This window comes from Myodes glareolus, chromosome 3 (assembly GCF_982192425.1).
Source record: "Myodes glareolus chromosome 3, mMyoGla1.1, whole genome shotgun sequence".
NCBI lineage: Eukaryota > Metazoa > Chordata > Mammalia > Rodentia > Cricetidae > Myodes > Myodes glareolus.
Genome location: NC_142028.1, coordinates 78,705,059 through 78,727,072, shown reverse-complemented (window position 1 = coordinate 78,727,072; position 22,014 = coordinate 78,705,059). Strand labels below are relative to the sequence as shown.

The 22,014-nt window shown below is 50.1% G+C and overlaps 1 protein-coding gene across 1 annotated transcript; it reads left to right on the top strand.

The window, feature by feature from the left end:
- The first annotated feature begins 15,457 nt into the window (after positions 1-15,457).
- On the top strand, positions 15,458-20,887 carry Pdzk1ip1 (PDZK1 interacting protein 1). Its single transcript, XM_048453410.3, has 5 exons — positions 15,458-15,587; positions 15,853-16,023; positions 18,237-18,345; positions 19,947-20,042; positions 20,516-20,887. The coding sequence occupies exons 1-5, from the start codon at positions 15,542-15,544 to the stop codon at positions 20,586-20,588; spliced, it is 495 nt and encodes a 164-aa protein (XP_048309367.3). The 5' UTR covers positions 15,458-15,541; the 3' UTR covers positions 20,589-20,887.
- Positions 20,888-22,014: the final 1,127 nt, after the last annotated feature.

Here is a 22,014-nt window from a genome sequence, read left to right as displayed (position 1 = left end):
ACTAACTAATTCTCCAACAGGGAATTCAATGGTTTCACAGTTAATTCCCACCCTGTCTGTCTCTAGTTTAGCAGGCAGCTCTTGCCTTCTTGGCTGCTATCCATCTCCTAGAAAGAGAGGGTAGGATTCAGCCCTGTAACATGAGGGCCTGCTAGTTGGGGTTTCTGTCCTGTCTGGTTCCCATAGTCGTTCAGCCCCGAAGAAATCACACAGAGAGTCTGCATTACTTATAAACTGATTGGCCCATTAGCTCAGGCTTCTTATTAGCTCTTGTAGCTTATATTAACCCATTATTCTTATTTATGTTAGCCACATGGCTCAATGCCTTTTTCAGGGGGCAGATCGCATCCTGCTTCTTTGGTGATCTGGGCAGGACTGGGAGGACTGGGCTTCCTCCTTCCCAGAATTCTCCTGTTCTCATCGCCTGGCCTCTACTTCCTGTCTGGTTGAACAGTCATACTTCCTGCCTGGCCAATCAGTGTTTATTTAGAACATGATTGACAGAATACAGATAATTCTCCCGCACCACAGCCTGAGTGTCAGGATCTGACCCAGCCTGTCAGGAAGCCCCTCAGATGTGTCTTTCCCTGGCCTAGGGCAAGGACAGTGTGAGATTTGACCTTGGGGTGGGGAGAAAAAGTAGATCTTAGACTCACAGACTTGAGCAGCTGATTGAAGAGATTGTCGTGAAAGTAGAGAAAGGAAGAGGGTAGGGAAGGAAGAATGGTGTTTGGGGTGGAGGAAGTAGCCAGCCGTGTTCAGTACAACTGAGGAGTCATGCAAGGAGAGGTTCTCGGGTGAGTCACTTTATCACCCTGAGGTTTGGTTTATCTGTTAAATAAGGGTATTAGTGCTCATCTTCCAGGACTGTCATATGACTCCGAAATAATATATGCAAAGTGTCTGTGTCTGATTAAAAAAGATTATATAGAAAGATGTATAGAAAACATTCTTTTTTTCTTGGCAATGGGACTAGGATGGGGCTGTCCTAGCAGAAGAGAAGAGGGGAAGGGTATGTATGTACAACAGTATTAATCACCCCTCAGCAGCAGGACTTTTAGTGGGTCTGTCCCTTGCCAGGTAAGGCTGGGTAGTCAGCAAGGACCACCCACTTCAGTTCAGGGGCTGAGTGGAAGTAAAGTGGGAACAGGGAAGAACCCTAGAGGCAAGTGCTATGGGAGGGGCTGAGTGATAGGGCAGCCTAACTGATAACAGGGACCCTGAGCTATCGTGACTGAGGGAAAGGTTGGAAGGTATCTGGGAGGGGGTTCCACTTCCTGTCCAGAGTATTAGAGCAGGCTGGTCCAGGAATGACATTCTCATGGGTCCTGTATTCTTGCCCAGGCTACCTAGGGTGAGGCGTGCTCCTGGGGTACTCACTTCAGTGGGATGTGAGGTGCCTTTCACCCTCCTCGCTCTCTCCTTGAGCGCTTGGTCTGGTCTGAGCTCTGCCCCTCCCCAGCTCCTGGTCTTTTTCTCTCCACACAATAACAGGATGTGATCAGTTCGAAGAGAGGAAGTGGGGGAGGACTGCTGTGCTGATAGCAGGGAAGGAGAGGGGGTTCTGACTCTCCCCTCTCTGGTCCTCCTCTGCTCTGTCAACCCGCCTCTGTAGCTCTTTTTCCCCTCAGCCATTCCCCAGGCTTCTATCTGAGACCAGTGGGGATGAACTTGGGACTTCACTTCAGGCCCATGCAGGACTGTTTGCCTATGGAGAGACATGCCTTGACCACACCTCTGCAGGGCCTGCCTTCTGGAGAGGCTTGCTGGTCAAGCTTTAGATGCTAGGTTATTTCCTGCCCTGCAGCTGCTGGAGTCTAAGGGTAGGTAGGTGGGTTGCTCAGCAGGGCTCCATCTTTCCTAGTTCTAATGCGCGTATGATTCAGTGCAAAGGGTGGTAGAATCAATCAAAAAGTCCTGTCAAATGCTGACTTGGCATGGCCTTGTACAGTGTTTGGGTCAGGCTGCAAAATGGAAAGTGAAATTCAGAGAGACAAGTGTCTTAATCAGGGTTCTCTAGAGTCACAGAATTTATGGAGTGCATCTCTCTCTCATCTCTCTGGAATGACTTACAGGCTGCAGTCTAACCAATCCAACAATGGCTGGCTGTGAATCTAGTAGTTTCTCAGTCCTACAAGACTGGGTGTCTCAGTTGGTCTTCTGTATATGCTGGAATCCTGAAGAAGTAGTCTCCAGTGTCAGGGGAGGAACGGGGGGACTGGAAAGGCAGGACAAGCAAGCAGGAAGCTTTCTTTCTTCCATTGTCCTTCATAGGTTTCCAGCAGAAGGTGTGACCCAGATTAAAAATCCTTCAAGACCTGGATCAAAAGCCTGTGCCTACCAACCTCAAGAACCATATCAAAGGCATGTTGTCTTCCATCCTCAATGACCCAGATCACAGGTTTGCCCTCTGTTACTGGATTATAGTTCATTACAAATATAGTCAAGTTGACAACCGAGAATAGCCATCACAACAAGGGACATGGAGTAGGAGGTAGACTGAGCTGGAACTCAACACTAGGTCCATTGAGTGACTACCTCTTCAGGCCAGGGCTGTCCTTAGGACTCCCAAAGTTGATGGAAAACTTTCAGACCTGCCCTGTCCAACACAGCAGCTATTAAACACATGTATCTTTTCAGTATTTGAAGGATGACTAGCAAACCAAGGAACTGAGTTTTCATTGTGTTTAATTTGAATTAACTGCAAAAGACCATGTGCAGATATTGGTTTTCATAAAGCTTTAGACTTTCATCTATTGGGTTACTGATAACTTACTGTCTCCTATGCTGAACCAGGCTGAACCAGGCTGGGGACACAGATCAGTCGGGCAGTTGAGGCCATGCATTAACTGTCCTAGAGGCCAACCAGGAGAAGAGTGAGCTCACCTAGTGGTCATGGAAAGTTTCTCAGAGAATGCTAGCTCTGGAGAGATGAGTAGGAATTTATCAAGGGTACAGAGAGGAATGGAAGTTGGGTGGTGGGTATGAATAAAGGTGCAGCACTGGTAAGAATGGGATGTGCTTTGGAGACTGTGGCCTTGGTTGGTGGGGTATATATGTTTTAAGTGTTGGGCCGGAGAAGTCTTGGGGTCTGGTCACCAGCAATCTGAAGTTCCCTGAGAGTAATGGGAACCATAGTGAGGGGTGTGAACAGATCGGAGGGTGGTCAGAACAGGCTTTGGGGACTTTGTAGGTAACCACAGTGGAGGTCAGCTGCAGGCATGGGCACAGGTAAGGAGTCAGAGAGCTACAGCATCCTTAGCATAGCATGATGGCCTGCTGGACATAAGGCTGAGGTGAGCTTTCTGTTGTCATGGAGACCTGGGTGTGACTGTCAGAAGGATATGATTGCAGAACACTGGAACTTGGAACTTAGAACTAGAGCCTAGAATCCTCTGGAACAAACCTCCAAGGAGATTTTTTCATTAGTTTTTTTTTTCTGAGAGTATAATATAGCTACATCATTCTTCCCTTCCTTCTCCTCCCTCCAACTCCTCCCTTGTACCCCTCCTTTGTTCTTTTTCAAAATCATGGCCTCTTTTCAGTATTATTACACATATATGTGTAATCACACACACACATTTCTAAATATATGAATACCACATGCTCAGTTCAGATAATGTTATTTGTATGCATGTTTTCAGGGCTGGTCTTTTGGTATTCGATACCAGCGGGTGTGCTAATTCCTGGGAAAGACTCTTTTGCTCTCAGCATCCTTGAGTTGCTCTTTAGTTCCCTGTCTAGGGTGGAGGCCGTTTGAGCTTTCATTCTGCCATCTTAGCATGTTTGGTATTCAGCTTCTCTGACTTTTCCAGGAGACACAATCTCAGAACCAACTTCTCGGCTTTGTCAATGTTTTTGCCCTTTATTCTGCAGTGATCCCTAAGCTTTCGGTGCAGGAATGGTGTTGTAGATGTGCTATTTGGGACGCAGCTCCACAACTCTGCATTTTGATCGATTGTGGTTTTCTATAGTGGTCTCTGTCTGTTGCAAAGAGAATTTTCCTTGATGACAGGTGAAAACTACACTTATCTGTGGGTAAAGGGGTAAATATTTAGAAGGTGGTTGGGAGTTATTTGGTTCAGTGAAGTAGCAGGTGTAGGCTCTCCCCCAAGGTCTGTGACTTCACTAGCCCCGAGTAGTCGACTGGGGTTCTAGTACAAGGCATAAGTTTCCACTTGTTAAGTAGACCTTAATTCCAATTAGGGAACTGTTGGTTCCTGCCAAGGTATGAGTGTCATTATTACACCCTTAGAGTTATGGATCGTGCCATGTTGGTTGTTGTGGTGATTCATAGCTAGGTAGGACCAAGCTGCTCTTTCTTGTCTAATACGCTTCCCAGCACTGTCTATTCAAAATCCATTCTGTAGACATGTCTGTCCCCGATGGGACAGTTACACCAAGGTGCTGATGGGGCGGAGTGAGCTGCCTGGAAGAAGAGGTTTTGGCACAGACCCCAAGGCTGAGGAGATCAGAAAGGACAGAAGTTCCCCTCAGAAGGAACATGCTCAGAAGGCTGCATGTCCTCTCAAGGATCCAGGACAGGAAAATGTGCTTCCATTTTACAGAGGTCAGAGAGGTCAAATGGGCCAGAGAGAAGTTGCTCAGAGCCAATCTCTCATTCCACAGCAAATCAACCCTGGATGGAAGGGGAAGCCAGAGGGTGGCCCCATATAATTGGGAGATGCGTGTGCAGGTTATTTCAGGAGTTCCCTGATTTGGGGGAGAAGACCCCTTGTGTCCTCATTCAATTTCCACTATGCAGATGGTAGTCTGACAATAATATCACCTACCCCTGCCCACCCCTTCGCCACCCTGTGACAAAGTCTTTCAAGACCCTTGCCCTTCTGAGATCTACAGAGAACTCTGGGACCAGGCTAGAAAACCTTTTCCCACCCAATGCCTGTGACAACCTGGCCAGCTGAGCCCTGGCAGCTCAAGGCCCTCAGCCCTTCCCAGCTCATGGCTCACCCAGCTGCAGCCTGGGACCTTCGGTGCTCCTGGGTCCCAGGCTCCGGGGGATCTCAGGGGGCTGGGCCTTCTGCCCTCTTACTGTTCCCACACAGGCTAAGGGAGGCTTGTTTCTCAGCGCTCCCGCCCCTCTCTCTAGCAATTCCCTGGACGCCATGCATTCAATGGGCTATCAGGCTTGCCCATCACTCTCACCCCCCCCCCCCACTCTGTTACCCCTGAATAGGTGGGATCCAGATAGCTACAGGCACTCCCATCCCCAAGCCCCCAGCCAATATCTCTGAGGACCCCGTCTGGGACCTCGTAGCTCTGCGGTGTTACCTGCCTTACCACGCTGAGAACTGCGGGGTACTTGCCTTTGCCGGCAGGCGTGCTAGCAGCCCGTTCTATTGTCTGCCACTGCCCTAAAGCTGCGGTCTCAACTGGGCATCTAAACATGAAGACTGCTTAGTCGTGTTGCTGCGAATGTGCCCCGCAAGTCTAGTCAGAGGTAACGTTACAGTCTCCGGTGTTTAGCTCCTGGAGACAGGTGTCTCCTTTTGGGGACTCTATGCTTTCCCCCCTCCCTTGGCGTTGGCTGCGGGTGTGACAATGCAAACAGAGGTCCTGTGCAAGCAGACAGCAGGCAGGACAAGGCAGTGGCTGCTTGCCTTGCTTTTTTTTTTTTTTTTTTGGGTGTGTGGGTGGGGGTATTCGGGTTGGCTGTAGGCCCTTCAGGGTCCACATCTGCCGGGTTGGGGTTGTGCCAAAGGCGCTGGCCTGTCCAGTTGCCTGGCTGCGCTGCTCTGAGCTGCAGGAAGCATGGAGCCTGCTGGCAGGCTCCCATGATGCTAATGAGGGCAGTCCCAGGCCAGGGGGAGGGGAGCCTTTGTCCTGCTCTTGTCTTTGCTGGAGAGTCCTCAGAAAGAGACAAGGGGCCCTCCACAGACCCAAGTACACACGATTAGCCTGCCATCACTCACATTGATGACACTCAGAGCTCTGGAGTGTGGACAGAGGTCGGGGAAGAAGAGAAACAAACAGGTCCTGGGGAGTACCTGCACTTTCCAGGCAGTGGCCTAGAGTAACACCCCAAGATCAACATAGAGAAACACTGCTCCCTGCTCTCCCCTCTGTTTTTCTTTCCTTTCCAGGTTACACCTTTGCTGTACTCAAGATAATACACTATCACCAGCAACAATGGTAGGCTCTGGTTAGAGTGTCTCTAATGATCTGTCCTCCCCCCCCCCCATGCTTCCTGAGCTCCCAGCATCTTTTAAGATATGTCCTGGGTGGCTATGTATGTCCTGTCCTGCCTCCTTTCCCCACTGTTGGTGGGCTACTGGGGCTCAGATCTCCAGGGGGCAGGTACTACCCTGCACAGAGTAGTAGCCCCACCTCATGTGAAAACTCTCACCAGTTTCCAAGGAGGGTGCACAATATACCAGTGCTTTAGGGATGTGTGATTGATGCAAAGGGATGAATGGTTTGATTATCTTCAGAGCAGCCCTCTCAAACCTGGGCCCATAGATAGCCAAGATGTTGGCGAGAATTCAGAAAGAACATGGACATGAAGGGGAAAAATATTACATCTTATTTTAAGTGGCTTTGACTGAGACAGCTTTCCATCTGAGAGAGAGCGGGGTGGGGGTGGGAGTGCGGGGGGAGGGGCTCGTAGAGAGCACAGAGAGAGAGAGAGAGCATCATAGTAGCACCACCAGCATCTGGGACTTTTTGTCACCAATGGAACCATTCTCCAGTTGTGGTAGGTCACATTGATATGTTATCTATGATCATTCTCATCTTGAACTTAAGGTAATTATTATTAATCATTATTATCACTAATCACTGTTATTATTATGATAGAGAGAGGGAGAGAGAGAGAGAGAGAGAGAGAGAGAGAGAGAGAAAGAGAGAGATTGAATCTTACTGTGTAGTTTAGGCTAGGCTCAAACTTGTGACCCTCCTGCTTGGCTTTCCAGGTGCTGGGATTGTAGGTGTGTGCTACTATGTCCAGCTACCATAATATAATATTTTAACATACCTTAAGGGTTGTATTTTTTGTTTAATTGGTTTTTATGATAATTGTGTTTTTATTTTATGTATTTAAGACATTCATTTTAAAAGACTGCATAGACTGCACCACACTGCCTGAGGCCCATGCCATATAGAAGATTAAAAGTCCCTGCACAGGGGCCTGGAGAGATGGCTCAGCAGTTAAGAGCACTGGCTACTCTTCCAGAGGTCCTGAGTTCAATTCCCAGCACCCACATGGCAGCTCACAACTGTCTGGAACTCCAGTTACAGGGCATTTGACTCTCACTCCAATGAACATAAAATAATAATAATAATAATAATAATAATAAGTAATTTTTTAAAAGTCCCTGCACAAAGGTATTCCCTTTGTTGGCTTTTCCCTAGCTCCATCTTCATCAGGATAGAGTCTGGTGTTTGTGCTCCGTACCTGTGCCCCTCTCCGTGGTTTGGCTAGAGATATAAGAGAGAGACAAGCACAGTCTGGTATGAGCGGAAGGGCTCCAGGCTCACTGCTCCAATATCACTCTTGAGCTGCCACTCTTAAAAGATGGTTCCTATTGCCCAGTACCTCCCACACGTCAGGCCAGAACTAGGACAGCGAACATGGAATTTTCCTGATAGAAAAACTGGAGAACAGGAGATAAATTAAATAAATGGTGGGTTCCAGGGGGATAATGCCAAAGAGCAAAATAAAACTAGAAAAGGAAATAGGTGGGGTTTATAGAGCTGAATTTGCAGGGATTCAAAGGTCTGAACTGGAAAGCCTCAGGGAATAGATGACCTTAGTGTCAAGACCCAAGGGAGAGGAGGAGAAATCTAGGGAGAGAGTATCTATCACGGGGAGAGCACGGGGAGTGCAAAGGCCCTGAGGTCCAAGTGGAGCTGCTATGGCCAGGGCCAGCAGGAGGCAGGTGTGGCTAGAGTGAGGGAAGAGGGAGCAGGGGACAGGTGAGAGACATCACATAGAGAAGCCAGGCCATCCTGATGGCTAGGGTTTTTGTGTTTTGACTAGCTCACAAATTAAGGTTTAGCTTGAATTTCTGTCTGCCACCCTGAGAACAGACAGAATGGAGCATAAACAGGAGTGAGGAGACCAGGCCATGGGAAGCCACAAGCTTACAACAGGGAACTCGAAACAAACCTTCGATATGTTTAGAAAGAGTCTAAAGGATTTACTGGCAGCTCGGTGTGGAGAGTGTCAGAGAGAAAGTCAAAGGCAACCGCAGGGAGGGTGGGATGCCATATGTCAAGGGGAACCTGTGGAGGGGAAAATGTTCAGCGGTGTGAGCTCAAGAGCTCCTTTTGGACATCTTATTCTTTCTTTTGAGCTAGGTCTCACCATGTAGCTCACCATGTAGCCCAGGCCGGCCTCAAACTCACAAAGACTCTCTGGATTAAAGACACACACCACCAGGTAACATCTTACTTCTGAGATGACAGTTGGGAGAGTGGTCCAGGCTAGGAGGCATCACTTCTGGGTAGGCTATGACACAGTGGACAAGCATGCCCATCAGTAGCCATCATTCCTGCTCCTGCTGGCACCAGTCAGGTGCTTTTCATTAATCTCCTCTCAGTCTCTCTACAAGCTCAAGGGGAAGCAGATAATAATATCCCTTTGTACAGATGGATAAGCTCAGTCAAGATGGAAGGGCCTTGCTGTTGTCACCACCAGAGAAAAGCAAAGCTGGGGTTTCAGTTTGCATTGGTCACATTTCAGAACTCAAACTCTCAAACCCATTACAGATGTTTATTTTTATATCTATTTATTTTTGATTTTTCAAGACAGGGTTCTCTGTGTAACAGCCCTGGCTGTCCTGGAACTAGGTCTTGTAGACCAGGCTGGCCTTGAACTCACAGAGATCTACCTTCCTCTGCCTCCTGAGTGCTGGGATGAAAGGTGTGCATCACCCCCACCTGGCTATTTATTTTTATTTTATGTGTATGTGTGTTTAGCCTGTATGTCTGTATGTGGGACACATGGGCAATGCCTGTGGAGGATAGAAGGTGTTGAATCCCCTGGTACAGGGGTTACAGATGGCTGTGAGCAGCCATGTGTGCTGGGAATTGAACCGAGATGCTTTTAAAGAGAAACCAGCGCTCTTAGCCACTGAGCCATCTCTCCAGGCCCTCTATAACCCTTCAACACTATTGCAGTGTCATCTGCAAGCCTTATAGGCCCCTTCCTTCCGGCCTCCCTGACTTCCTTCCCCCCTCCCTCCTTTATTTTTGTTTTCAAGATACTCCTCCTCAGCTTCCTAGTATCTTTAGAAAATTCAGACTATCCTTAAAGTTACTACTTAGAATCTTTGATGATTTTATATATATATATACATATATATATAATTATATATGTGTTGTGTGTGTGTGTGTGAGAGAGAGAGAAAGAGAGAGAGAGAGAGGAGAGAGAAAGAGAGAGGAGAGAGAGAGAGAGAGAGAGAGAGAGAGAGGGAAATAGGAAGATGGAGGGAGGACATAGGATATATAGGGATAAAGAGGGAGGGGCAAGAGACAAAATGAAGATTTCTTTGTAGGTGCACCCCCAAAGACCTACTTCATCCAAACAGGTCACATGTCCTTCTGCCTCCTGAAATGTTACTGTGAGTCCATGGAGGGATCAATCAATCCACTGACTATCTGAGACCTCAGAATCAAACCGTCTCCCCAAAGTCCACTAGCTGGTACCACAGGGGCCACAGGAGATGCTTCATAGCCAAACTTCAGCTCCGTTGGACTTTGTGTGCTTGCTTCCTGGCAGAGCCTACAAAGCATCAACTCCAACAGTGCAGAAAACAATGTTTGACTCGTTATATTGAATGGTGCCATAGGAGGCCCTGGATAAATACTTGTTGAATGAATGTTACACTTCCTGTTATCTTTTCCTGATCTTCCAGATTAGATGGTACACAGTGCCCAAATACCTGCTTTGAGACATTTAGTAAGACTGTAACTTTTAATAAAAGATTGATTTTAATTCCAATAGTGTGGTGTGGTGTGTGTGTGTGTGTGTGTGTGTGTGTATGGTGCATGTGAGTACAGGTGCCTGCAGAGGCTAAAAGAGAGTGTCAGGTCTCCTGGGGCTAGAGTGACAGGCAGGTGGTTGGGAGCCACCTAATATGGATGCTAGGAACTAAACTCAGGTCTTTTCAAAAGTAGTACGCACTTTCGATCCCTGAGCAATCTTTCCAGGTGCCCCCTCTTTTTTGGACATAAGGTCTCACTCTGTAGTTCAAACAGACATAGAATTCATTATATAGCCTGAATTTGCAATGATCTCATGCCTCAGTGTCCCATGTGCTGGACTATGTGCAGGTAGTGCTGCGCCCAGCTGGTGTGATGCAATTTCATAGCTACACCTAATCAGCTCTGCTTGCTCACTCTGGTGTTTCCGGTCCTCTAGTAGGCAGCAAACATGAAGTGAAAGAATGCATGAGCACATACTGGGGTGAAATTGGGCAAAGTAATCAATAAGTCAGGGCTGGGGAGAGGGGCTGAGCCCTGGCCTGTATAAAGCACTGCCTGGGATTGGTCCTCTCCTAATCGACTGTGTGGCACTCACTTAGAATCTTTCAGGGTCATATTTTCCTCAGCTGAAAAATGAGGAGCAAGATGGCATCATTCAGGGTGAGCCTGTAGGTCAGGAGAGGCTAATTCTAGAAGCTTCTTTCTCGGTTTGGTTCCCTGCTGGCCTGGAGTCCTGATGGGCAGCAGAACTGTGCAGAAGCCATTGGGAAAGATTTGGCCCTGGGCCTTCTGCTGGTAGGAGGACCCTGGTTTGGCCCCCTCCTTACTCTGGGTTGGGTGAGGAGGCTATAGGAGGATTTGATTGATCTTCTCTTCTGGGGGGTCCTTACCATAAATCTCCCTGGCCTACTGGGGTCTCCTAGGACTCAGAAGCAGCAGCCAGTGCATTCCTTGGCTCTACATGTTCCGGGCTTAGTACCATTTGTCTCTTTCAGTTCCTAGCTCTGGGATCACCTGTGAGGCCGAGTACTTGTCTGCCCGGATCATAACGCCTCTCTGGGTACCAGACAGCCTCTGTCCAGAGAGTCACCAGCCTTTCTCCAAGTCTGATCTTGAGATCGCATGGCATGGCCTCAAATAGACTTGCTGCAGACGCACCAGAGTCAGGACTCCTTAACTCTTTTGTGCCATGGTTCAAAAAAGTCTACAGCTTCTTTCGTTTACACATTATTATTATTTATTATTGTTTATGTGCGTGTGCATGGTGTGTATTTGGAGGTGAGCAAGCCATAGTGCACATATGGAAGTCAAAGTCCACCTTTATGGAGATGGTTCTCTCCTACCTTTATATGGGTTTCAGGCATGGAACTCAGGTCGTCAGGCTTGTACAGCAAGTACAGCATCCGAGGAGCCATCTTGCTGGTGCCCTGTGGTCTCTTTCTCCATGAAAAGTTTTCGGAAGCATCTAATAAAATGTACATTACTGAACAGCAAGCAAAGTGTATTGGAACACAGTTATCAAAATGTTAAAGGTACGTTTGTGATACAGTAATTTAACTGTACCTTTATAATGCACTTGACCGGATTTGTGGAAGCTTCAGCGACTACTATGGTTACCCACTGATAAACACAAATAATAAATATGTCAAATACCCACAGCAGCTGGGGGTGATAGGACGGCATCCGAGGACCGTGGTTTGCAGTCTTTATTCCGAATGGAAGAAACTTTCAACATTTACAGGTTAGTGAGAAGCCAGATGTGGTATCCCCTGCCCAAGTTCACAAGCCGTCGAGAGTGTAAACAAAAAGTGGCCCAGTTAGTGAAATGCTCTGAGAGTGAAGAGGCGCCTCCACATCCCCGACCAGTCTAGTTTAGCCCTCTGCAGACATCCTCATGGGTGACCATAGGTGACACGGTCTTTTGCCTTCCTTGGTACGCCTATAGGGATAGTTCAGTTCCCTCTCTGAAACATTCTCTCCTTAGGGTTGGACAGCTCCAAGGGCTCTCACTTATTGATAGAGATTCTGGGGGCCACTGTCCTAGAGTTAGCGCTAGGGAAGACAAAGGGCCCACCTGTAGCTAGTCACACTATCCCTCCACTCACTCCCTTACCGTCTATCCTGTCAGGTCAGGCACTGTATATTCCCAGATTTAATATCATAAAATATATGTGAGTATGTGGTGTAGGCATTGTGTTCATGCTGTGTGCTGGAGGTAAAAATAAAAACAAGTGTGTGTGTGTGTGTGTGTGTGTGTGAGAGAGAGAGAGAGAGAGAGAGAGAGAGAGAGAGAGATCTGTCCTTGCAGGTGATAGGTGCGCAAACACATAAACCAGATGATATTGCAGTTTGTGAGAACAGCCTTGAACAGAGGAGCAGAGAAGACTCCCAGGTAAGGTGAGGTGAGGGGATGGACGTCAAAGAAGTCTTCCTGGAGAAAGTGACCTTTAAAGCAAGACTTGGGAGGCCACTTTGCTAGGAGGAACTTGAAGAGAGCACTCCAGGCAGAGATCCACACTCTACTATGTGGATCAGTTCAGGGGGCAGGAGACCCTGGGCCAGGTGAAGATGAAGAGGAGGTCTGTTACATCAGAACTCTAGGTACAACATATGCCACGCCTCCATTACCACTGACTGGTTATATGTCAGTGTTCATTTTCCCTTCCTGTAACCACCCTTGAAACAGGGTGGGAGTTGGGGTGGCTAGAGAGAGGGAAGCTCTTAAATCTTCAATTGTGAACTGTGTGGCCAGCACCACAGCCTGGGATTGGAGCCACACAGTGCCACCTCCTGGCAGTAGGTAGAATGGCAAGTAAGATGTTGGAGGGAGGGCGGAAAGGAGGGAGGGAAACTAACCCTCTCTAGGATAAGCCAGTTCTAGTATGGTGGAAGGTTTGTCTAGGCGCCAGATGATTACAGATGAGAACTGGGCAAGAAACAGGAGCGGGGAACTGAGTGAAGGATGGAACAGCTGCCTGAGGTGAGGATCCAGGGTCCAGCTGTAAGAGCTGCTGAGACCCACCCAAACTTTGAGACCCAGCCAGACAACCAGGGACCCCTTTGTTACCTTGGGGACAGGGATGCTGTTTATAAGACTAGGGAGACAAGCCTTTCTCTGAGTGAGAACCTCCAGGGATCAGGGACCTAGCCTTAAAGCCAAGAGTCCCCTCCACCCCATCCCTCCACCCGCTTTCCGGAACAACTTGTTTTTGCTTTAAAGCCTGGGACTTTGACCTGTTTCCTTCCCTTGGTCACCTGGTGTCCTTTCTACTTATCATCCCTTACTCTGCCCAAAGTATAGTTCTGGGAGTCTCTGCTTCCTGCTGGAGTTTCAGGGAAGTTGGGGGTGCTTGGGGAAAGAGACTGGGGCTCCCATCCTGGTGCCAGAGGCTGGGTGTTCCCCGAGGGCAGGAGCCAGTGAGTGGGTACCACCATAGAAACCTCTCTGCACACCTCTCTTTGGATCTCTCTGCCCTTGGCTGCTGGAGTATCCCTCTGTTTCGGGACTTCACTTTCCTGCCTCATTTTGCCCCCTTTTTCTTTGAAATACCTGTGTTTGATCTTTCAATTCAGCACACACACACACACACACACACACACACACACACACACACACACTGCATCCTGGGGAAGCCACGTGTCTGACCTTGAGACACTACCATCCACTCAGTTGCCCAAGTCAGAAACTTAACCTGAGAGTCACCGACTATCCTCTCCAGCTAGTCACTTGCCCACACCCTGGTTTTTCTACTTCCCAAGCCCTGTTCAACGCCCCTTCTAAAGCAGCTCAGTCAGTGGCGGCAGGACCTGCATCCCTAAGTCTTCCCCTCCCATCTATGATCACCTTTTCATTTTCTCCAATGAGGAGGATTTGACCTTGGTCCCCGCTCCCTGTTTAAAACCACTGAGGAAGGCCTGGTGGATATTTGTTAAATTCCGCCCCATTCCTTTCATTCCAACCAGCGGTTCCCTAGTTGTTCATTAACGCCTGTCATGCCTGCTCCTCAGTGCTCCTGGGCTCCTCAGCCCTTGTTAAAATCAGGTCACACATATATGGGTGGTATTGCTCAAGCCCATGAAGAGTTCCCCTACAGCCCCTTGGAGAAGAACCCACTGTTACACGGTCACAGGCTCAGTGCACATGCATGAAAGCAGGCAGACACTCAGAGGAAGCAGGCTCAGGCCTCCGACCCTGTCTCTGGACATCAACTTTGTCATCTCTGGGTCTCTTGTTCTTTCTCTATCTCTTTTTTTTTTCTTCCCTAGACAGGGTTTCTCTGCTGCTTTGGAGCCTGTCCTGGAACTAGCTCTTATAGACCAGGTTGACCTTGAACTCACAGAGATCCCTCTTCCTCTGTCCCCCGAGTGCTGGGATTAAAGGCATGCGCCACCACTGCCCGGTTTCTGGGTCTCTCTGGATCTGCCAGCATTTTCTTCCTTCTTTCTTTCCTTTCCTTTGATTTTCTTCTTTTCTCTTTGAACAGGAACTAGGACCTGCTGGCAAATGTGTCTCAGGACAAGCGGTGCTGCAGAAGCCCTCTGAGCTCAGGCTCCGTACCATCCGCAATGCCTGCCTTCGCCAGTCTTTAATGCCACAGCCACCTGTTCTTGGCCATCTTATTTCCAAACTCATCCTTTCTGAACCTGATCAAGCCAGGATGGTATGGGCTCTTCTGGAACTTGAACTTAGACTTGTGTGGGAGCTGGGTCACAGGCTCCACGTTCTGTACTCAAGGACAGATGGGCATGTGACTGAGCTCTGGCGTTTCTCAGAGGTACCTGAGTACCTCTCTGGAGCCAAGACAGCAGAAGATCTGTTACCTGAGTGTCCACAGGGAAGAGCTGCTTGCAGTGTCCTTTCAGGAACCAATGCAAGCAACAGGGACTGCCCCAAAATCCTTTCCCTTCCCTTCCTTAGGAAAGGGTCTAGCCTGCTCTAGCATCCCAACTCCTGTATTCTGGGGTGGCTGGGACAATGAGGCCCACAATGACCTCCAGCCCCAGACTTCAGTAGATACTTGGGTCATTCTTAGTGTCTGAAGGTCAGGTGGATGATATGTGTCTTGTGGAGTGGGGGATGGGCTTCTGTTGGGCTTGGCTTGCGGCGTCTATGTCTGGGGACAGAAGAACTACCTTATGGCTACTCCTGGCTATAGTCTGGGCCTGACACTTGGAGTCTCTGTTCTGCACAACCTCCTCTGATGAATGGAGGTGGATCTGAAGACAGGCACTGAGGCTTCTGACTAAGTCAAATCTTGTCTGGTTCCTGCCAGGTTACCGGGGACTGGAAATGTGGAGCCCAGCTATGAGAAGGCGTGAAGAACAACAGGATTGGTCAGGGTTGGGGATTGTGAAGTGAGGTTGTATCTCAGGGGTGGGCCCCGGTGTCTGGCGTGGTGGGGCAGAAACAGGTGAAGGGAGGGCAGAATGTAAGACAGCTCTAGAGAAAGCAGGCAGGTGAGCCTTTCCTGAGGGTTTTGGCTACGGAGGTGCTTTTCCTCTGACTCCTTGAGTCAGACAGCAAGTGTCTTAATGTCACTGTCAGTCCTCCAGAAAGCCCCACCCACTGAGCCCATTCAAGGCAGGACTGAAAATGTGTCACACCTTTCCCAGAGAGCCCAGCCCCATTGCCAGGAAAGGTGAGTTCCCAGGGCGACCTCCGAGGTAGTGTGGGTCTTGGAGGGGGCTGGGACTTCTCCTTTACTTCCCCCATTCACAGGCCCACCTCCTTAACTGGCTTTTGACAGGGGTACCTTAAGTGCCAATTTGTTGGGCTGGGCATCAGCCAGGCCTGGCAGCTCATTTCCATAGGAGGAAGGGCAGTTTCTCCTCACCAGTCTGCCAGTTCTTCCTCCCCACCCTCCCTCCCTTTCTGCCTAACCCAATCCCGTGCCTCTCCTTCAGAGCCTGACTGCTCCCCAGCTGATCTCAGAAACACCCCAGACCTCCAGCAGCTCCAGGAGTCCAAACACCAGCAGCGGACCAAGGCCCTACAGCTGCCTGCAGCCATGTTGGCCCTCAGCCTGTTCACGCTGGGTCTGCTCTCTGCAGTGGCCCCTGCCAGCTGTCAACAAGGTAGCACAGGGCAGGAGCACCTGGGCTTCAGGGGAGGAGAGGGCTGGTTGGGAAAACAGTGACCTGGGTGGGACAGGGTGGTGACCTGCAATACCGTCGTGTTTTGGAGGGGGAACGGGCACTGGGCCAGACACACTCCTCTGACTTAGGCTCTGAGATTTGTTTTTCTCCAGTGTGAAGTGGGAGAACAGGGAACATGTTGGCTCTGGTGGTTAGGGGAGGGACAGAAGTTGAGACTCAAACCTCACAGCAGGACCCAGAGATGACTGGGTACTGAGGGCAGGGGCTAGGAACTTCAGGCTGGGAGTGGTTCGAAGGTGCCCTCAAATGCTTGCTCTTGGCAGGATGGTGGTGGTGGTGGTACAGGAGCTGTCCCGAGTCCTTGGCTTTAGCTTAAGTCCTTTTTCTGTTGTTTGTTTGTTTTGAGACAGGGTCTCTCTCCTGAGCTATCCTGGAACTCATAATATAGACCAGGTTGGCCTTGAACTCACGGAGATAGCCTGCCTCTGCCTCTTGGATGACCCAAGCCTCTTTTTCTCACTTTCTGCAGAGCAGACCATGGGTGTACTCTCCACTAAGCTCTTTCTGTTGTGCTGTGTGATCTTGAGGAAATCGCTGCCCCACTCTGAGACTTAGTCTTTTTATTCATTCTCAGTAAACCTCACCCTGCCATCTCTCGGAGCTGCTGCCAGGTTGGAGGTTTGGGAGGACTTTGTACCCAGTAGTCTGGTGTCTCAGGGTTGGCCAAGATGCTCATGTATATTTGCGTCATCTCTGAATCCCATGTCTCAGAGGCCTTCTGAGAAACTGAAGTACCAGAGAGGTCTAGTAACTTACATGGGTCAGCCCCAGACCATTTTCCCCCCACCTTTGACTCTACCGCTAGTTCCCTAGAGCCACAAGAGGAGGAGCAGAGGACTGTGGTCCCTGGTGTCTTATGAGGGAGGGGTTAGCGGTAAGAACCGCAGAAGGAAGTAGGGAAGGGGTTTCCCAGGGTTGTTCCCAATGCCAGAGCATCATTGGCCAGAAGAAGTGATGGACCTGCGCCAGTGTTTCTTGGCAAGGGTGGGATGGGGGTAACCCGAAACGGTGGCCCTGGCAGAGCAATCATACTGTGCATCTTCTGCTACCCAGGGGTTGCTAACCTAGGGTTGCCATGGCTACAAATCAGAGAGTTTCAGGATCCTTCCTTTTTCCAACACCGGCCAGCCTCAGAGACAGTACTAAGACTAGGCAAGTCTTCAGTGCAGCAGAAGACATCAAAGTGGACTCAAAGAAGGACTTTGGCATGGGAATGAGGCAAGCTGAAGTCTTTTGATGCCCAGCTTCTCATAATGTAAGATGGCCCAAGTCTTATAGGTGTCTTGTCTGAAGGCAGGACCTCTTCCAAGCTTCCTGTTGTCCTCTTTCCTCTTGAGGCTCTTGTCTTTGGAGAGTGAGTTCTTCAGTCTAATGGGGAGAATGGTCTTCCTTGGGGCTGCTAGTGGCCTGAGGGCAGAGGCTTCTGAGAAGTTTTAAGGTTTGGGGTTGATGTCAAGGTTGAAAAAGCAGAAGAGGTACAAGGCTAGACCTTAATCTATTCTCTGACCTTTGCATCCTGGCCACCCTGCTGGAGAGGAGGAAGGGGCTCCAATCTGGAGCCCACCATCCCCTGCCATCTTACCTCTCTTACAGTCCTGCACCCCATCTGAGCCCAGTGCTGAGCAAGCCAGGGCAGACCTCACCCCTCCCAACCTTCCCAAAGAAGCTTTATGCTCAAGAACTGGATCTGCCAGATGCCAGCCTTGGCCTGGCAACTCTGGGACAGCGGGGGGGGGGGGGGGAGGCAGAGTGCGGGGGAGGAAGAGGAGGAGCCACTCCCAGCTGACAGGGCTGAGGCCAGCTATTGGAACTTCCCTTTGGTCCCTGTTTTCTTGCACTTCCTAGGGGGCCTGCATGTGACTGTAGGGGGCATGTGTGCAGGAAGGAGGCCCTGGGAAGCCTGGGCCTCCGAGCAAACCCTGACATGTGTTCCCTATTTGGTTGCTTAGGTTTCCTTTGGACTTTAGTAGGCTCTAAGTCACCATCCTTCCCTCTCCTACTTAGGAGAGTAGACAGGTCTAACTTATGTCCACTCTAGCCACTCAGATGTCCCCCTTGGCCCTACAGAGGCTGTTGGCCTTTGACACAGTCCCAAGACTGTCCTGTCCCTGCAGCTCCTTTTTCTTTTTCAGGTCTGGGGAAACTTCAGCCCTGGATGCAGGGCCTTATTGCTGTGGCTGTGTTCCTGGTCCTGGTTGCAGTTGCCTTCGCTATCAACCACTTCTGGTGCCAGGAAGAGCCGTGAGTGCTGTGTGAAGAAGGCCCGGGGCTGGGAAGCCCTCAGTGCTCAGGGTGGCACTAGAACAGTTGATATTATTCTAGCAGGGGATGACCTCAGGAGCTCTTGTTAAAGTCTTGTCACTGTGAGGAAGGGAAACTAACTGGTCCTCAAGTTCTCAGGACGAGTGAGTGACAGAACCAGCTCTGAGCCTGTCTGGCTCCCAGGCCTACAGTCTGTTGACTTCATGGCTCCCTCATTCCCCCATCCACTCCCTACCCCACAGAAACTTGGGAGAAACGTCTTCTCTCCTCAGTGTCTCAAATTTTTCCACCTATGGGAGTTGGGATGGGAGGCTGCTCTTCCTCCTGAAATAGAAGGCCCCATCTTTTTGGAAGGTCAGCCACACGTGATGCAAAGACACAGGCACAGACTGGATAAGCAACTCAAGTCAAATACAGCCGAAAGAAAGTACAGAGTGCGGGACACAGGGTTGGAAGGGGGTTGGTTAGCAAGGTTTCACCGATTGCACATTTACCCTAAAACCTATCACACAAGGAGTCAGTCAGAAGATGGGGTGGTGCAGGAAAAGTACCCTTGAGTCCCCAGTTTGGGACCTGGCACTGGTACCAGGCATGAATGCATAGAGATCAAGAGCTCCCTGGGTAAAGCTACATCTGTCTAAGGGGATCTTTCCCCAGGTCTCACCGAGGTGGCCTGTTAGCCAGGGACCCAGCAGCAGCCCTGCAAGGCCTGCAGAGTATGTGCAAAGAATTTGGGGGGGGGGGGGAGAAGGACAGAGAGTTCCAGTGTGAGGCCGAGGAGGTCAGTAGGACCTGGCAGCACGAATGATCCAGACTGGGCGTTTTATGCCAATGCAGCTGGGATCAGGGGATGAGATGACCTTGGAGTCCTGGCTGTTCCACGCGGGTGCACAGTGTGTGCAGCCTGCAGGCTTAAAGACAGAAGGAGGCTGAGTATGAGGCTGTATAGTCTGGACCTGGAAGGGACAGAGGCAGTTCAGAAAGGGATGGATGAATCTAAGAGCTGTTTGGGAGGGAAGCTGGGAGTTGACAGAGGGAGGCAGTATGGGGCACTAGAGGGGGCAGTACAGGGATGATTCTAGAAGCCCCCCACCCTGAGCAGACGACATTGTGAACAAACTGAGTTGACTTGGCGGGGGGGGGCATGTCTGCTATGATGTGCCTGTGGGAGGTCTTAAGACATATACCTGAAGCTGAGTAGGTATAAGGGACCCACAAAAGCAGTCTGAGGGGTGAAAGATGGGCGCTTACTGCTAGAAATGCTCTGTTAGCCCTGTACCTGCCTTCTGTGATCACTAACCACATCTCCTGATTTGGGATATACTCTGAGTCCTGTTGGATTTATGATGGGGCTGAGGTCGTGTGTTTGGAGGCAGTGGAAAGAGACCTGAGACTTAGGACGGTGTCTTACAACCGCCTGTGTTCCCCATTTTCCTGGTGGATCGGGCAGGAGGAGGTGAGGCCTGAGGAGGAGGAGGAAACTGGAAAGCTGGTGTTTGCAGGGTCCAGAGGAAAGCTGGGGGTAATCTCTTCTTGGATGGGACAGTCATTGATGAGCAACTGACAAACCTCATTTCCAGGGAGCCTGGTAGCACGGTCATGATTGTTGGAAGCAAGGCAGACGGGGTCCTGGTGGGAATGGACGGCAGATACTCCTCAATGGCGGCTGGTTTTAGGTGAGATGCTACTGGGGCAGATGGGAAAGGCATGTGAAGCAAAGAGGAAGGGCTGGTGAGGCCAGGAGTGTTCTGTGAGGACTACAGTATCCCGCGGGGAGACAAAGGTTCAATTCAGGGAGAAGGCTCAGACAGGGGTAAGGGTAAGGGATATCATGGGGAGGGGTTCAATGTGGAAAGGGAAGTCAGTGGAAGGGTGAGTCGGGGGAGACTCTGTGGGAAGGGAGTTCTTGGGAGGCTTAGTGGGGAAACTACACAGATGAGGAGATGGGATTTGGGTGGGGATGTTTCTGAGGAGCCTCCAGTGCAGGCACACAGGTCCAGATACGTTCAGGGGAAGGACTCTCTGCTCCCTTGCCTCTCTGGGAGCCAGATGCTGACTCTGGAGAGAAGGCCTGATGCAGGATGGTGAAGAGAGAAAGAAATGGGGGAAGGGAAGCCAATGACCCCGTAAGCCCTACCTCCATTTCCAGGTCCAGTGAGCACAAGAATGCCTTCGAGAACATTCTGGAGGAAGAGGGCAGGGTTCGCAGCACACCCATGTGACAAGCTCATCCATGACCCCAGTCCCCAGGCTATGGGGCACATAGAGTCGATGCCACCACTTCACCCCACCATTGCTCTGCAGGAATCTATTGAAGCAAGCTGCCCCTCTCGGCTCTCTTGAGTCACAGCCAAGTTGAGCTCAAGATGTACTGTGGCCCTGGGGTCTTCCACCCAATTCTGAGGAGCCCCCACCTTTCATCTCCCTCCTCCTGCAACTATGGAAGTGGCCCTTATTTCTACGAAATAAAGACTTTTTATACTTCTGGGGCAAAGACTCAGACCCAGCTTGCAGGCTCCAAGCATGGCCTTGCCCATTTCTTCTCAATAACTGCCTTCTAGGGTCCATGGCCATTGGATTTATGGATTACTCAGGAAGCTCTGGACCTTCTGGATTTTTCCTTTACAGCACACCACCCACTCTGTCCAGCTCTCTCCCCTTCCCAGGGCTCTAGAGTGTTGGGCTAGCATATGGGAAAGAAAACTGTGGAGCCGAGATGAACTAGACAGAACCCATCCCTCACCAGTGTCCTGACTCGGCTCTCAACCCTGGGTGGGATGGGAGTCAGGGGAATTACCCCGGAAGAGAAGAGACCAGGAGGCTCTGAGGCAAGTGCTGCCTGGCCAGCTCCTCTGCGTCTGTGTGTCTCACTGACCAACACTGGTCCCTCTTTCTGTGGTAATAACCCAGCAGAAATGTGTGGAGAAGGCAGCCAGAGCCTCCTTGTTTCCAGATGTTTCTCTGCCACCGATCTCACCTTTCCACAGTGGCCTTGCTTCACAGTCACAGCCATGATTTTGTTGTCTAAGGCCTGAATATCTCAAGGAGTACCCACAAACCATCTCTCTGGGGTTCAGGAGGTAGAGCTGAGCAAAGAAGGAGGAGTACTGTTTCTGTTCTAGGTCTCTTTGCCTTGCTGTGTGATCTAGGGCAAGTCTCCTTCTCTCTCTGGTCTTCAGCTTTAAGGAATTGATGGTTGCCCCTGTGATGATGCTTTGGGCATTTGCCCTCTGTGGGTTTCTGTAACTCATGCAGCCTGACACATATCTGCCAGTTTAGAGCGTACCTATTCTTTTCAACTATCCCTTGATTAAAGCAGAAAGCAAAGCCAGGGGATTTTTTTTTTTCTCATTAAAGGAGAGACAGAGGATGGTAGAGGCTAGCTCTCCCTTAAGACACAAATATCCCTTCTTTGGTCCAGCTCCAGGCTGGGGCCTTTTGGCTGTAGATCAGATCCCCTTGCAGGTGGTCACATTCCTTGCCACCTCTGCCTTCAAGTTGTTGAGGGTGGGGAGTATAGGGTTCAGTTCAGTTCTCTTTATGCCCCCAGTCTACCAGGACAGAACCACCTGTGAGGTGTTGCTAGGAGAGGCCTGCTTCCACCGAAGCAAGCCCTGTCGCCCACCCCCACCTCCCAACTGCGGGGGA

What these genes read in the sequence shown, in the direction of transcription:
- Pdzk1ip1 (XM_048453410.3), top strand. Translation starts at nt 15,542, where the DNA reads ATGTGTCACACCTTTCCCAGAGAGCCCAGCCCCATTGCCAGGAAAG. An exon ending in CAGCCCCATTGCCAGGAAAG is followed by an intron (nt 15,588 to 15,852) that starts GTGAGTTCCCAG and finishes CCTCTCCTTCAG; the next exon opens with AGCCTGACTGCTCCCCAGCT. An exon ending in TTCTGGTGCCAGGAAGAGCC is followed by an intron (nt 18,346 to 19,946) that starts GTGAGTGCTGTG and finishes CCTCATTTCCAG; the next exon opens with GGAGCCTGGTAGCACGGTCA.